At 39.4% G+C, this 18079-nt stretch overlaps 1 protein-coding gene across 2 annotated transcripts in view; it reads right to left on the reverse strand.

The window, feature by feature from the left end:
- Positions 1 to 16778: 16778 nt before the first annotated feature.
- LOC119878798 (ankyrin repeat domain-containing protein 26-like) overlaps positions 16779 to 18079 on the reverse strand; it is a 68820-nt gene continuing 67519 nt past the window's right edge. For both annotated transcript variants that reach the window (XM_038589367.1, XM_038589366.1), the window contains exon 7: positions 16779 to 16877. In XM_038589367.1, coding sequence (XP_038445295.1) covers positions 16794 to 16877 — 84 coding nt within the window. In that variant the 3' untranslated portion in view covers positions 16779 to 16793. The remainder of the gene's footprint in view (positions 16878 to 18079) is intronic.

The raw sequence follows: 18079 nt of genomic DNA on the forward strand, positions 1-18079 counted from the left end.
TATGCTAGCATAGCCCAGTCAGTGCTGAAGGGAGATCGGGGTACCCTGACCTCAGACTTTGACCTCAGAACAAGGGTATCCTTGCCTGTCAAAGAACAGAGCTCTGATCAGCTAACTCTTGGCTTCCTCACAAACTTGAGGAGTACACTGCTCAGCAAATCTCCAGGCAAAGGGGCTCTAGAGTGGCAAGATAGGAGCATAGCATGCATAAGCTGGTCCCTTCTCTGAAAGACTTCTGTAGGTCACCCCTCAATCTCTGATGGCACCCAACCCAGTTCTCAGTTCCATGTATTGGGTAATATATTCTATTTGTGGAATGCTATAGAACTTTCATTTTAAATGCCATATTCTCAACTAAATATTCAAGGATGCAGAATATGATGCAGAATATCCTCATGTCATGATATATGTTGTATTAAGTGAATGAAAAAGTGCATACATGAGTCAGGGGTAATTCGATCACAACTTCACAATATTTTATACATACAGCACACACATAAATCCATACAAAAGTAGTAGAAAGATATACTCCATTATGGTAATAATAACCAAAAAAAAAATCCCAAAGTTATCTTTATTTTTCTTTCTATTTTACATGTTATGAGAAAAGAAATTTAATTGGCCCTTCATTCCAAATATTTCCAGAACCTATACTCTATTCACCACTGCAAATACCCCAGTCAGAAGCACCATCATTTTTCACCTGGATTAGTGCATTAGCCTCCTAATAGGCCTCCTGGCTTCCATTCTCATAGTCTATCCACTACACAGCAGCTAGAGTAAGTTTTTAAAAATGTGAGTCAGATTCCTCTGCTCAAAACTCTCCGGTGGCTGCATATCATACTCATTTCATAAACCTCTTTATTACTTTACATATTTCTCCTGCTATCATCCTTGTACAGAATCTAGTAAGATAAGATGGGTCTTCTTTCCAGTCTTCAGACTTGCCAAACATCCCCTTCTATTTGCACAGGCTGTTCCTGCTGCCTAGAACACCCTTCCTTTCAATAGCACCATCTTCAAGTCTTTAATGCCTCCTTTCCTAGCAGCCTAGCCATCGCCCCAAACACCCTCTTCCTCCCTCCTGTAAGCAAGATTCCACAACTTACTTTCTTGGGGCCATGTTGCAAAGTTACAGGGAATGAGATTCTCATAAAGTAGAATGTGAACCATGCCCTCTGACATTGTGAGCAATGTAAAGACCTCACTTTATTTTACTCTCTCTTCCCCCCCCCCCGTGAGACTGTCAGCTGCATGAGGGCAGAAATGTCTTTAGCAGTTATGGCTTTCACCTCAGTTTCTAGAATAATGCTGGCATGTAGCACCTGCTACTGGATGAATGAATCACAGGATAGTAGGAATAAAAGTGATTTTTATTTTCTTCTGTAAATGATCTCTGTTTCCCCTATTATTTATAAAAACTAGAAAATAATTAGTAAAAAGAAAAATGTATACTACTACTCATTTCATTTCTCTTGCTCTTAGCCTGGAAAGTAAATTTCTTCTGGACTCACACTAAAGAACAACTAAAGAAGATTATCTGTTTAAACTATCATTGAATCAAATACCCAGTAAAGCATCTCTAAGCTCTTCAGTTATTTCCATGGGTTTTCCTCACTCCCACTGATTTTGGTGTAGTTTCTGATCAGTCACGATGGTAGGAGATGACCCAATTTCATAACATCTGAAGCTATTCAATTTTTCTATGATATGATTCCATCATGGGCCAAGTCGAATGGTCCAGCAGAGAGATGCTCTCACATTCTCCTAAAAGGTTATCCTTTGGGCTTTCTTTTAAGATAGTGTTTCTTAGGAGAAAAATTGAAGCTTATATCTAAGGACATACTATACGATGAAACTTTTTCTCTGTTACGAGTCCTCCTACCCTCACACGTGGCAGAAAACATTCTGAAGACTCAGACTTTCAGCTCTAAAAATGTTAATGACCAAGTGCATTTGAACCCATCTTTAAATCTGCTTTTAAGTATTTTTAAAGTCAGTTAAGGTATTAACCCACTGAAAATTTTGATAATTTGCAAAATATCTCCGACCTGACTCTCTGACAATGGTAAATAAAACCAAGCCAACAAACAAAAACCATATATGAGATTCATCCTTTGCCACTCTTTGCTTTATTTAATATTGCAGCAATTTCCTCTGTAATAAACAACTCAAAATCGAGCAAAGACATACCAACCATGGAGAAGAAAATGAGTCTGGTCAGCAGAAATATGGGACCTACCTTTAATCCTTTAATAATGGTCCAGAAAATAATTTATCTCGTGCTGTTATTTTGTATCTGGCAGTTCAACCAAAGACATCATTCCGTCCTTAGGAGGGAGAATCACTTTTACTCTAGCCTCGGTGGATAGCTTTATATAATTTATATAGTTTTTAATTTTGGTAATAGCAACTAGCTGGCTAAGGCAATAAGCCCTTTTTAACAAAGACTAAATAAAGAAATCTCTCATATTTCAATTAACTAACTGAACCAAATCATAAAGAGCATGACTGTTTCATTTCATTTGGCTGTTGCTCAAAGAATGTTCACTCAAAAAAGTTTCATTGTTAATATTTATAATGTTCACACTAACATAAACATTATAACTAATACTATAATGTTCATACTAATATTGGAAAATTAGAAAAACACAAATCTGAGATAGAAGGGCCATTACACCAACTAAAACTCTTGTTTTTATTGAATTAATGGTGTTGTCCTTGGCTTTTGACCTCTAGAAATGTGGCAGGTGCCAGGCAAGCAATGGGTAGGAATGAAAGATGGTGTGTCATACAAAAGTACACATGAGTGGTCCCATTTATTTAAAAATCTTGAAATTATCAATAGTCTCACTGGTTGTATGTTATGGCTGCAGATTTTTTAAGTATGCAGGTGATAACACTATTTTCAAAACCATATATATCATTCTTGCAAATCATAGTAGTCATTGAGTAACAATTGATAAATACAATTAATCTTTTCTTAGGACACATAATGATTGTGTATGAGAACATCATATAATTGCCCTCAATTAGATATGTTTCAAAAATTATTTGTAAATTCTATCAAATGTCCATCCCTCTGATCAACTCACATATAATTCTTACAAACACTTGCATGTACTATATTATTTTAAAATTAGTAATAATCGGGATCCTTGGGTGGCTCAGCAGTTGAGCACCTGCCTTTGACCCCGGGAGTGATCCTGGAGTCCCAGGATCGAGTCCCACATCGGGCTCCCCGCGTGGAGTCTGCTTCTCTCTCTGCCTATGTCTCTGCATCTCTAATGAATAAATAAATAAAATCTTAAAATAAAATAAAATAAAATAAAGTTAGTAATAATCATTTTAAATAACCCATTATAGAATTTATTTCTAAGAGATTAAACTTATTAATAATCTAATATTGTGAAATTCTAAATATAAACATCTTTCTACTTGTCATTTGGTCATCAGTATTCATAAATTTCCAAATTTCATGCGCACTTTTATTTTTAATTTTCATTTCCGCATCTCTGAGAGCAGGTTGTGTCACATAATGGATGATATGAAAGTACCGCACACTAGCTTAATAGGATGCCTTTTGTTCTCCTTCCCAGTTGGAGCGATAAAACATAAAATGATGATGTTTCTTGTAATCGTTGCTTCTTGAATTCAATGAACTATAGGAACAGACACTGTTTCCCTGGCTCACTAACTAGGTTTGTCGTATGATATTATACCTGGCCGAAAGTTGGTTAACTATATTCCAGGACAGATGGGTCCCCGGTCCCACACGCGAGGGTACTTAGCACTTCGCCTGGCAAAAAGCAAGCTTTCAACCAATGAGAACAACTGCCTTCTTTGGCATGAAATATCTGAGTATGTGGCGCAGATGCCGATCCTGACTCTGCTAATCTCCTTTATTAAATTCCTGTCCCCAGGCCCTTCTCTTTTCTGGAGGCGTGCTTTGGTCTAAAAAACCCCCTTTACCCAGAGTAGCCTGGGAGGTTGCAACTATCTGCCCCCCTGGGTGGGGGGTGGGCGCGCGCACGTGACCAGAGTAGACAATCCCAGCTCTTTTGCCTACAGCCAGGCGATGCAACTGCTTCAGAGCTTCTTCCCCAGGGAGAAAGCTAAACTGGACTTCTGAAAGCAGGCCCTTGCCTAACGCCTCCCCGTCCTACTCAGCTTCCCTGACTCAAAGCTTTTCCGTGAGAGCACACCTTCAGTGAGTCACTTCTACACGAATCACAAGAGCTTCTAGACAGCCCTGCCTAAGAGCATGTTTGCGCAGGTTTCGGCTGGGTGAGGTTTTCTACTGGTGTCTACAAGAGGTTTGGCCAGCATCATCGTCTGAAAACAACCAGTTGAGCCTTAGGGAACCAGACCTAGGGATTTACACGGCTGCCCTCACGGCCTCAGGGGGAAACAGATACGTAAATGAACAATCACAAATTAGTAAAATGCACATAGATGAAGGGTGCTAAGAAATACCGGAGAGAAGAGTGAATAATGATGCTGGGAAGTCACTGAAAGCTCTGTTGAGAGAGTTAAATTTGGGTTCAATCATGAAGACATGAAAGTGGCTGAGATTTGCTCAGGTAGACAAGGGGTAAGGCTGAACCAGAGAGAAAATGTCATGTTTAGTTAAAAGAGGTTTGAGAAACATGTTGTGTTCACAAATCTGCACGTAATGTGCTAAGAGGGAATAAGGTGCAAATTGGTACAAGATGAATGTGTGTCTGTGCATATGCACGTACATAGAATTACATAGAATTTTCGATCAATTACGTGATGGAGAACCGGAGAAAGATAAGTAGGAAAATGACATAGATTTCTTTAAAAAATTTTTAAATTAATTATTTTAGTTTAGGTGAAATATGGATGAGAAAAAAAACTCAAAATGTATAACATGATATAAACATTTAGTTAAAGAAGATTCTAGCAACAATATAGAGAATGTAAGGGAATGGAGTGGATCTGCAGGAGGAAAAACCATTTGAACGATGGGAGTAAAGGTGCCAGAAACTCTGCAGGCTGGGAGGATGCAGGCTCTAGAGGAACTGGTCTGTAATTAAGTCTACTTATACACTCAGATGTGTTGGGGTCATTCTATTTCTTGCACTTAGTAGGTAAGTAGGCGGAAAGCCAGACCCCCTACATCTTTCAGGATAGGTCAGAGAGTATGGGACTCCACGTGAGAAGGGCAAAGAAAAATTCTCAGTCATCCGTCAGGTCCTATTATCAGCAACAGGATCCCTCTGTGAAAAAAAAGACATTTGTCTCTCCAATGGGGTGAATGTTTCTGAATCTCCAGCTCTGTGAAACCATTCCCACGCAGTTGATATCTTCCATCTTTTCTTTATATTAAAGGGACTTGTATTCTTTGATTTCTCTGTAAATCACCATTATGCTTTTGACAGGCACACAGCAACCCATTACAATATCCCAGGGAAGAAGTGATAAGGGTTAAACTAAGACAATGATCTAGGGAAGGAGAAAGGGATGGGAGGATCACGATGGGGCACTGAAGGATTTATTTGGTAAAAATAAAATAAATGCAAACTGGCTATCCTTTGGAAGTAAGATAGGCTAAAGTAGAAAATACCTATTTATGCCACCTTAAAAATCTTCATGCTCAGAAATGCCACAGTGTTAGCACACTAAAATAATATTAAATAGCTTCTTGTTTGTTAAACCACAAAAGTGTATCAGTTTGCAAAACTCAATTCGAGAGAGGCAGATAAGGAAAAGGGAAATAGAGAGAGACATAAACAAAAGCTATCTTCCTAAATCATAAAAGTAAGATATGAACATTTAGCTAGGTCTGAAAGCTAGGAAAACAACAAAAAAGGTGTCATTTTTCTCTTGTAAAATTTCATCATTAAACTCTGGGTTTGCTAACTATGGCCATGAATCATAGCTACATGGCACTGATGCTACGCTACTCTAGTCTCCTCTGGGAGAGGCCACTATGCCATTGTGTTATGACAGCAGGTCTGAGCCCAGCCAACATTGTCTAAACATTGTCTTAGGCATCCAATGACCCATGCCCTCCTGCCAAAAATTCACAGGCTCAGCTGTGAGTTGTATCCTCCTGTAAGCAAGTTTTGTTAGTGACTTATCTTACTAGGAGGGAGGGAAAAGGAAGCAAAGATACTCCCCCTTTGACCAAGGGAAGTGCCTGGCAATGCTTCTTCTCCTGAATGCACATGAGTGTAGACAGATCCCCTTTATATGGGATGTCTGGGTGGCTCAGTGGTTGAGTGCCCGCCTTTGGCTCAGGGCATGACCCCAGTATTCTTGGATCCAGTCCCAAGTCGGGCTCCCTGCATGGAGCCTGCTTCTCCCTCTGCCCGTGTCTCTGCCTCTCTCTCTAGGTCTCTCATGAATAAGTACATAAAATCTTAAAAAACAAAACAACAAAACAAAACAAAACAAAACAACCCAGATCCCCTTTATAGAGCCGGTACACCCATCCCCCAGCTCCTGTGCATAAGAGCTCACAGCTGCCCTGCCTCCAGATAATTACCCAGAGTCCCCACTTTCCAGAGAGAAATACTTTCTAATATGACTTAGGTTCCAGGACCCCCAAAGATCAGGACAGAGCTGATTGTTTTCCCCTGAGAGCACATCCTTGCTTGACTCTTTTCTCTTTCCTATTCTGCTTCCCTCACTTCCCTGATTTATTTATTTTTTTCCCATTTGCTTCCTGAAAATCACTCTTACAGTAAATCACTGAGACCCAAATGTCTCCCCCAAGGCCTGCTTTTAGGAAACGTGACCTAAAATAAAAGGCTTACCAATAATATGGCTGGCCTAAAATAAAAAATTGGCAACTGAGATTTTTAGCAAAATAAGAGAGGGAGAACACTATTTGGTGGTAATATTCATAATCCTAACAATACTGGCAAAAGAGAAGAGATGCTTATATTTCATTAGGTTTCAAGATAACATGATGGTCCAACAAAGAGGAGTTATGTAGTAATTATCCGTGACAACAGCAACATCACATCAGCAAGGCAGACTAACAATTACATGTTGTTTTCCTTTGGAATTGTATTGACAGTAATACAACACTTGTACCACATCGTTCTATTTGTATGCCATTAAGTATGTGACCTTGAAAAGAAGTTGCTTAATCTTTCTGATCCTCAGTTTCCCTATCAGCAAGATAAGTTTAAAATGTCTTCTTCCTGTAATCATCATGAATATTAAATGAGAGGCTCCAGCAAAGCAATTAGCATAACACTTGGCTCTCTCCAAATATTAATTTCCTTCCACTTTCCTACCATGTCACCATCAATTAATATTTCTTTTTAACGCACTGGCTGTATTGTACCGTAATCAACACTAAGATTTAATCTAAGTTTATTCTTTTATCATTGTTCAAGGTGATGTGATCAGTATGAGAGATTATTTCCCATGCTTCTGAGAACAAATTATGGGAAACTGACAGGATTAACTCATTTACTATAGTGGATATTTGTGTTTTTGCTTGCCCAGCATATCTCTCTCTCTCTCTCTCTCTCTCTCTCTCTCTCTCTCTCTCTCTCATGTTTATTTAGTGCTGGCAGCATGCTAATTTTTCCCTGGGGAAGTCCCTCTGTATTTCTAAATTTTTATTAAAGATGGTCTCCCACCCATAGGAGGGCTGGGCATCTGACTCAGCTGAACCAATCAGATGTATTTCCCAAAACTGTTTGTCTTGAGTGACCACAGGATGCAAAATGGTTGACATTTCTTCCTCATCACAGTGATGCTCTGAACAGAATCCTCATTAGTTCCTGCTCCTTGATCTCTCAAATTCAGCTCTTCTCTGAGAGGCCTTTGATTTCACAATCTACTTATCATTTCAATAAATGGCTTCTACTGCTGTTAGCCAAAGATAGTCTCTGTTGCCTGCCACCAAATGAGCCCTATAAACAGTGATGCTTAAATTAAAAAAAAAAAATTCAAGAATTTCAAATAAATCTTTAAAGATGGACTTAGGACTTTACATTCTAAAGTGGAATGCTTTAAAGCAAAGAAGAAGAAGAAGAAGAAGAAGAAGAAGAAGAAGAAGAAGAAGAAGAAGAAGGAGGAGGAGGAGGAGGAGGAGGAGGAGGAGGAGGAGGAGGAGGAGGAGGAGGAGGAGGAGGAGAAAAGAACATTCTCAATTTTATTTGAAGGGATCAATATCGCGGTTATTCATAAATATATATGTTTTATATATAGGATCATTTGCCAGTTCTGACACCAATGGATGATATATCTTAATTAAATATGTTTTACATTAGAAATATATTACACATGATGATAAATTTCAGATAACCCGATGCCACTTTCATGTTTCACTTGTGTTTTAAAACATATGCCCCTTCTCAAACTAAAAATTAATACAATAGCAGATTATAATATCCCTACTAATATATTAGCAGATTCAGTATTCCGTAAGTACTAATGATATTATCAAATCATAACTAAATTATGGTAGAATAGGAGAGTATCCCAGAACTTCTGATTACAGATGAATCACTATAAAATTAACAATGTACTATCCCATAGAGTATGTTCTGGTATCTATTATTTATCTGTCAAAGGGGAATTAATAGGGTATCCCAGATCCTGAGTCACACCAGGATGATTCTCACAGCTCAGGGGAGTATCCCTTCTAGACATACCTTCTATCCATCCCACACATATTATTACCATATTGCTGTCCCACTGCTAACCTACATGCAAGTATGCTTAGACTCGGTAGGCAAAGAGACCAGAGTCTCTATGGAACTCTCAGCAGGGCAGCTCCTGGTCCAGGGAAATGTAAGCCCATGGTATTCTGGAGATCAAGTGCAGGTTCCCGAGGTGCCGCGACATTCTCAGGACAGCGCACTTTGCTGTTTAGCCACTTAGAGCTCCAAGTTCTCCTCCCCAGTCCCTATGTTACTCTATCTCCCTCAGAGAAAATACTTCAGGTCAAGTCTGTGCCATTGCAAACTCATGCATCTATTGAACAGACATTTATTGCTTGGTGGTAATGTGTCAGGCTCCCAGCTGGACTCAGAAAAACAGTGGTGAACAGAACCGATGAAATCCCCACTTTCACATTTGGATGTGAGTGGCTGGGATGGGCAAGAAGCAGGTAAATAAGTAGACTAACTAGACAATTCCAGATAGCCATAAGCACTAGGCAGAAAATAAGGAAGGTGAGTTGATTGAGAGGGAAACATTTGGTAGTGACAGGATGGTTAAATTTAGTTTTGGTGATTAGGAAGGGTCTTTCAGGGGAGGTAGCCTTCTTGTCCTATGACTGTGCCAAAGAACTATATAAACAGATTTAAATTTTGTGAGAAGAGCAGAGGACATCAAAACACACCCGCAATGTACTGGTTATTATAGGGCATGTGTCCCATCGGCCTGTACCCATCTGAAACACACAACTACTGCTATTTGAAATGTCAGTATCTAGGATATGATATCCTCCTCCGTGCCCACTCCTCATTTTTTGTTGTTGTTGCAATTATATTAGCTTAAAGGAACTGTGTATCGAGATTTAGCCTCCAGATTCTTACCCAAATTCCTACAAAGTAGTAATATTTGAATGAGTAGAAAAAAAAAAAAAACCCTTAAGAGTTGTCTTGGTCTCCTGTGAGCTTATCTTTATTGCTGGATATTCTAAGACAACGATTTCATTTTCTGTTTCTCTTTTTGATGAGGAATGATCAATGATTTTTCAAGTAAGGATTTTAAAATAAATGAAAAACAGCTCCTTTCTCTAAAAATTAAAAAACAAAATCTTGAGCAGCCCAGGTGGCTCAGCGGTTTAGTGCCGCCTTTAGCCCAGGGCATGATCCTGGAGACCCGGAATCAAGTCCCATGTCAGGCTCCCTGCCTGGAGCCTGCTTCTCCCTCCCCCCTCTTTCTCTCTCTCTGTCTCTCATGAATAAAAAAATAAAATATTTTTAAAAAGTAAAAAAAAATCTTATTCAATATTTATTTCTTTAATGGCGTTTCAACATAGTATACTATAGTGTCAAGAGGAAAATATCTATTGCCAAGGTAAAGTACATGGCGTGTACTAATACCTTATGGTTGAAAGAGTGAATATATGTGGTTTCTCATTCAGACTGCCCCCACCCCACTAGTTTGACTTAGACAAATTCTTCATTCCCTAGAGACCACCAGCCTGATCACCTGGAGAAAGAGAGGTTACATCAGATGGTCTATAAGGTCATGTCCAACCCTACAATTGTATGACTCAATAACTCAGCTGGCTATTCCCGATGACATAGTTAAAATGACATTGACTTTAGAGCCTACATTTCGAGACTGGGTACCTATGGCAAGATAAAGCATTCAAGGAGCCAAGCTGGCAATGGGACTTGAGAAAGGCAAGTGGAAGCAATGCTGTTGCTGGCAAAGACCCAGGTTTGGTTCTCCATGCCACCTCAAATCATTCCAGACCAAGCTCATAGTCACAGAGACCCAGAGACCAATACTCACTTGGGAGAATTCTTTAAAAAGAAGAAAAGCACTTCACTAAAATACTACCCTACCTGCAGCTTTGTTCTCAGATGGACCTGAGGTCAGAACCTGTGCTAAAGGCTAACCCAGATCTCAGGAAGACATCTAAGAGCCTCAATCTCCACATCTATAAAACAGAAAATAAAAACCGTATTTCCCTCTTTGAGTTTTTGTGAAGATTAAATAAAATAGTGATTGCAAAGCACTTAGTATAGTATCTCTTATTATTCTTTTTCTTAAAGATTTTTATTTATTTATTTATTTATTTATTTATTTATTTATTTATTTATTTATTCATGATAGACATGGAAGGAGGGAGGGAGAGAGAGAGAGGCAGAGACACAGGAGGAGGGAGAAGCAGGCTCCATGCTGGGAGCCCGATGCAGGACTCGATCCCAGGACTCCAGGATCACGCCCTGGGCCAAAGGCAGGCACCAAACCGCTGAGCCACCCAGGGATCCCCATCTCTGATTATTCTTAGGAATTTTTATAAACCTCTCTGACCTTTGGACATAAAAGAATCTTCACTCAGGCTCACCTACACCATGCTTTGGAAACATTAAATCATTCCAACAGCAAGTCAAAAGAATTTCTCAGCAGGTAGCAATTTACTTCCTTGAAGTTAAATTCAAATGTTTTGTTTTATTAAAACAAGCAAAACAAAGGTAACAAGGTTCTATTTCTGCTTTGTAGCTGAACATGTGTATGAATGTAATTGTAGTTGTGCTCCATAAATCTGACAGCCATTTTCAAACTTGATTGGTAGAGTTTATGCAAGTGTATGCAATGCACATTATGCTGTACTCTTTCAGTTACAAATGATATATAAATACAGGAGGATGAAAATTTAGAGAACCACTCGAAGACCCACAAAACACCAAAAACAACTTCAATATATAGACTACAAGCCTGGAATACCCACAACCTTGATGTTTATCATTGGTCATGCTGAGCAGGCAAGCCTTTGCTTTCTGATCTAATCAACTTCAGAATGATTGTGAAGCCAACAGCTGTGTCAGAGCAATTGGAAAAATAGATTCAGAACAAAGGGGAAGACCCATCTCTCTAGGACATCTCCCTCTGGAACACATGCTAAGCTTCAATGGAATGTATAAATATTTCATTCACTATTTTGTACAACATTACTCCTATGATTTATATGTCCAACCCATTACTTTTAAAAGAACATTGACATACCCTTTGAACAGTGCCTCCTTTAACCTCCCTCTTCCCTTACTTAATGAGCTTGGGGGGATTAGAACCCTAAGTAGAATCTTTGCCTGTTCCATATAACATCACAGGTATATTTATATACCAAAATATAAAGTCATTTACTTTCATTTTGTAGAAGTGTAGCTTCCCTTAGGACAGCTGTTATCTGGGATATTTTCTGTTTTGTGTTTTCTTTCATGATATTTTGAGAAGGACAGAGGCATGAGGAGGTACTGAGATATTGTACTTCCTATCCCTATTGCATCTGAAGGGAACAGGAAGATAAATAAAACGACAGGCATGTAGAGGAAGAGTGGGAAGAGGAGAACTGGTTGACCCTGCTAGAAGGAGCTGCAGGTCCACAAGCTGGCTTGCTTTCACAACCTCACAGTTGGGCCAGTGGCTTCAAGGACACAATTGACCAGATAGACATGGCCTCCTTCAATTGCTGATTCCTATCTTTGCAAATTTTAAGGAATTCTAGAGTTTAAGTGGATTGGGATCAATGCAATTTATGATTAAGCATGTTTTGGTGATTTTTACTTTCTAATAATGTGTATACTTAAAAATCCAGAAAGATGTGGGCCAGAACACTACTCAGTATCTTTCAAGTCAGGAAACACAGGATTTAAAATATATTATTTATGTTTTAATAGTAAGGTAACACAATTTTTGCTAACCTCCAGACAGTTGAAATAGCTAAAAAATTAAAACAAGGGGTCAACAGTTCACCCAGAAAAAGACCACAATAAATAGTCTATTTTTTTTCTGTTACCAGATGTTTTGGATATTCTCAAGCAATCCCGATCCCCTAAATAGAACTCGTCCTTCACTGATAAGGAATAAATGCTTTAGGGGATCCCTGGGTTGCACAGTGGTTCAGCGCCTGCCTTTGGCCCAGGGCGTGATCCTGGAAACCGGGGATCAAGTCCCGCGTTGGGCTCCCGGCATGGTGCCTGCTTCTCCCTCTGCCTGTGTGTCTGCCTCTCTCCCTCTCTCTCTGTATCATGAATAAATAAATGAAATCTTTAAAAAAAAGGCGAAAAAAAAAGAATAAATGCTTTGGGATGTGTTTTTATTTTTCTCATTCAATGACAGGTTCCTTTTTTTTAAAGATTTTATTTATCTATTCATGAGAGACACAGAGAGAGGCAGAGACACAGGCACAGAGAGAAACAGGCTCCCTGAAGGGAGCCTGATGCAGGACTCGATCCTGGGACCCCAGGATCACGACCTGAGCCAAAGGCTGACACTCAACCGCTGGGCCACCCAGGCATCCCAATGAGAGGTTCCTGCTCCAGGAGGGATCTGCTCAGTCTGCCCTCATTCCAACCTTGCCCCCCATCCTGCCGCCTGTTAGGGAGGGGACCTGGTACACAGATTATGCTTCCCAAGTTCTTGGGTCTGCTAGCTTCTGCCTGGGTTCCAACTGAGCAGAGACTAGACAGCAAAGAAAAGGAATATATAGGTTATCCCCTCCTTCTTCCCTGCCTTCGGAGGCTTCTCTATCAGTAATATGCTTCTCTGTAGTTTCAGTTTCAGTCGACACCTTTCTGGAGCTTCAGCTGCATAACTTCTTCCATTTGCCCCCAGTCTAGGGGTGATGGTGGCTAATAATCTCACGGAGCTTGCTTGGCTTCTCAGTTCGTCACCCCTGGACACGATCCCCTGAAACACATTCCTTTTTGTTTTAATAACTAGCATGGATTCTGTGTTTCTGGCTAGCCTCTTCCTGATATACCTCCACAGTAATTTATAGACTGTTACCTTTTCTTTAGTTCATTCAACAATTCTAGAGCATCTAAATGTAGCAGGTACTGCTTGAGTGGCTAAAAGTACAGCAGCAAACAAGGCCAACAGTATGCCTGTTCTTGTGAAGCTCCATAAGTTTCATGAAGACGGACAATAAACAAAAATATAAAATGACAGAAAGGGAGACAGAACGTAAAGACTGCTAACTCTGGGAAACGAACTAGGGGTGGTAGAAGGGGAGGAGGGCGGGGGGTGGGAGTGAATGGGTGATGGGCACTGGGTGTTATTCTGTATGTTAGTAAATTGAACACCAATAAAAAAAAAAAAAAAAAAAAGAAAAAAAAAAAATATAAAATGACAGATAATAATATGTAAAATTCAGAGGAAGAAGGCTAGGCAATGTGCGGATGAGAGACTGAGCACTACTTCAGTTTGGAGAGTTACAGGAAGCCTCACAGAGGAGGTGCCATTTGAACTGAGCTATGAAGGACAAGAAAGGACCAGCTATGTCACAAAGAAGAGATGGAGCACTCCAGGTAGAGACAGGGAAACTTGCGCAGGAAGAAGTTTAGAATAGTGGAGGGACAGCGAGGCCAGAAAGGAAAAGCTCCTCCTGAGCAGAGGTCAGGGATGGAGGTAGAAGACTGGTCATGGAGATAGGAATTTGAACTTTATTTTTCTAAGTGGGATTAGAAGCCATCAGAGAGTTATAAGCAGAGGTAGGGAGCATGATTTAATTTATAATTTTAAAAATTTACTCTAACTGCTTTTGGGAGAGTGGATCGAGGGAGGGCAGGAGGGGAAGCTTCCAGGTGAGTCACCTCTATTACCAGGGTACCTATGATGGTGGAGGTTGGGCTAAGGTGGTAGCAGTAGAGAGGGAGGCGATGTAACTGCTGTCAAGGGAGAGTGGATGGGATTGCTGATAAATAGAATGTCAGAGTAAGATCAGGAAAGAATAATGAAGGATAATTGAGATTTTTTTGGTTGACCAACTAGATGGATACGTAAACCAAAAATCATTTTCGATCATATTTCTGTCATCTTACTAGAGTTAACATTCTTCTCTTGAGAAGTATTCATACATAAATGTAAACCTGGTATTTGTTTCATTACCCAGCATTTTATTTTGAAAACTTTCAAGTCTTTGAAAATATTACAAGGACATTACTGTAAACACCCACAGGTTCCTTTTCCTATATTCACCAGTGTCAATATTTTGCTACATCTGCTTATATCATTTTCCCTCTATATATCACCCACACACACACACACACAGTTTCACTAAAACACTTAAAAGGAAGTGGCAGACATGACACTTCCCCTCTTGATTATTCAGCACATATCTTCAAAGAACAGGACATTCTCCCATAAAGCTGTTCTATTTTCACTCCCAAGAATTTTTACCTTAATGTGAAATTATTATCTATCATATAAGCCCTCTTCATATTTCTGTTTCCCACAAAATTGTTTCTTACAGCCCTTATAGAACCTCCTTTCCCCTCAAAATCTGCTATCCAATAAAGAATCATTCATTTTTCATATCACTGTTGTCTCCTTAATCTAAAATAGACCAGTCTTTTTTTTTTTTTTTGGTCATTTCATGATCTTGACTTTTTTTGAAGAGTCTAAGCCAGCTACGATGTTCCTCAATGGAAATTTTTCTGCTTGTTTCTTCAAGATTGAATTAAAGACAAACTTTATTTGGTGGATTACTACAGAGATGATATTGTGCCCTTCTTAGTGATCAGCCAGGAGGTGCATGCTATTACTTGGATCCAATTATGGGTCAGATAAGTTTGATCACTTGGTTAAGATGGTGGCTTTTTAGTTTTAATCAATAGAATCTTAATAGCCTTCAACCAACTCATGAAATTAGAGAAATATCTCTTTGCTATTTCAAAACATAACAACAGTCACTGCACAGAATGTTCATAAAAATGTCCACTCCCTTGAAGGTGGATAGCTCTCTCTGGAAATATAGGGAAACCGGTAACAACAATAGTGAAAGAAGACTGTATGTGTGTCACCTGTCTTAAACAAGCAGCCATAGGTAGTTTCTATTATAAATAACTCTTTGGAGAAGAGTTAGAACATAGCATGACATGAATGGAAAGTGATGTGCAGATCTAAATTTAAATGATCACAGAGGGACACCTTGGCAGCTCAGTAGTTGAGCTTCTGCCTTTGGCTCAGAGCATGATCCCGGAATTTTGGGATCAAGTCCCACATCCGTGGGGAGCCCGCTTCTCTCTCTCTCTGCCTGTGTCTCTGCCTCTCTGTGTGTCTCTCATGAATAAATGAATAAAATCTTTAAAAATAAATAAATAATAAATGATCACAGAAAGTGGGTTCCTCCATGCATAATGCCAATCCTTTGCTTGAAATAAGTGCCACGGGCTAATTCCATAAAAGAAAAGTCATATGCAAATATTTACACAAAACGGTACACTGGATATTCTCGCACCTGTTCTCACAATTAATCCTCAGGTTGTTTCTTCATACATGTAATTAAGATTCAGAAAGGCTCCCTAAATTTCAATAGTTCAAATTCTCAAATTCAAGTCTCAAAATTAATTCTCAATTCTCAACGTTAATATGTTCCAATTTACCATTGGAATCTATAATAAAGTTACTCTAAAATACATGTACTATCCAGAGTGGGGGTGAATGGGTGATGGGCACTGAGGGGGGCACTCGATGGGATGAGCATTGGGTGTTATTCTGTATGTTGGCAAATTGAACACCAATAAAAAATAAATTTATTATTAAAAAAAGAAAATGAGTAAAGAAAAGTGAAATAAAACAATTTTTGAATTCCTAATTGACCCAACAGACAATGGTTTGCTCAAAAACCAGCAACCAAGTACTCAGCGATCACAGCTTATGAGTAAGTGAGATGAGGGCCCTACGGCATGAGAAGGAGGAATTGAGAATACTCTGTTCTGAGGAATGTGTATTGTGTGTGAAGCCTGTGAGGGCACTTGGATTCTTTATAAATGCATCCTGCAAACTCTTTAAAAAATAAGAAAAGAAGCATAATCTAGATACTAAGGAGGGAGAGAAAATGCAATCACAAAATGTTGAATTAAAACCAAAGGAAGCAGGAAAACACTGGAAGACATAAAAATAAACAAAGAACAAGGGCAATAACAGACAACAGTAACCAATATGGTAGATATTGATCTAACTATACTCAGGATCATGTTAAATATCAGTGGTGTAAATATGCTAATTAACAGCCATGTTAAGACACTCAACATCACCCAGCATCAAGGAAACGCAAATCAAAACCACAATGAGCTACTTACCTCATACCTGTCAAAATGGCTAAAATGAACAAATCAGGAAATGGCAGATGTTGGTGAGGATGTGGAGAAAGGGGAGTCTTTTTCCACTGTAGGTGGTAACGCAGGCTTGTGCAGCCACTGTGGAAAACAATGCAGAGGGTCCTCAAGAAGTTAAAAATAGAGCTACCCTATGACCCAGAAACTGCACTACTGAGTTTTTGCCCCAAAGATACAGATGCAGTGATCACAAAGGGCACATGCTCCCCAATGTTTGTTGCAGTATTATCAACAAAAGCCAAACTATGGACAAAGCCCGAACGTCCATCAACGGATTAATGGATAAAGAAGGTGTTGGGGGTGTGTGTGTGTGTGTATGTGTGCGTGCGCGTGCACACACACACACACACACAGAGCGAGAAATATTACTCAGCCATGAAAAAGAATGAAATGTTGCCATCTGTCATGCTATGGACAGAGTTGGAGAATATAATGCTAAGGGAAATAAGTCAGTCTGAGAAAGACAAATACTGTATGATCTCACTTATGTGGAATTTAAGAAACAAAAGAGATGAATATATTTGAAGAGAAAATAAAAAGAGAGAAGTAAGAAAAGAGACTTTTTTTTAATAGAATTCATTTATTTATTCATGAGAAACACAGAGGGAGAGAGAGGCAGAGACACAGGCAGAGGTAGAAGCAGGCTCCCCGCAGGGAGCCCGATGTGGGACTTGATCCCAGGTCTCCAGGATCACACCCCAGGCTGCAGGCGGCACCAAACCGCTGCATCACCGGGGCTGCCCAATCACAGTTATTTTAAAGTCCGCATCTGGTAGTCACTGAAGGTTGGAGTAGCTGTGCCAATTTGCTAAAATCAGACAGCAATGAAATTTGCTACATCAATTGGCTCTTCCTTTCATGAACAGTTCTCTGTAGGATATGGTGCTATTTGATAGCATCTTACCCGCAGTACAACCTCTTTCAAAATTGGAGTCAGTCTTCTCAAACCTTGCTGCTGCTTTATCAACTAAGTTTATGTAATATTCTGAATCCCTTATTGCCATTTCAACAGTCTTTACAGATTCTTTCCCAGGAGTAGGAATAGGTTGCGTCTCAAGAAATCATATTCTTTTTTCATCCATAAGAAGCAACTCACTATCGGTTGAGGTTTTTTTTCCCCCCACTTTTAAAGCCATCATTTTTGGCATTAGTACTTTTAAAAATTTTTAAGTTTTTGCTTAAATTCTAGTTGGTTAGTATGTGGTGCAATATTGGTTTCAGGAGTAGAGTACAGTGATTCCTTACTAATGTATAACATCATGTGCTCATCACAAATGCACCCC

Source organism: Canis lupus, unplaced genomic scaffold (genome assembly GCF_011100685.1).
Source record: "Canis lupus familiaris isolate Mischka breed German Shepherd unplaced genomic scaffold, alternate assembly UU_Cfam_GSD_1.0 chrUn_S1924H2123, whole genome shotgun sequence".
Classification (NCBI taxonomy): domain Eukaryota; kingdom Metazoa; phylum Chordata; class Mammalia; order Carnivora; family Canidae; genus Canis; species Canis lupus.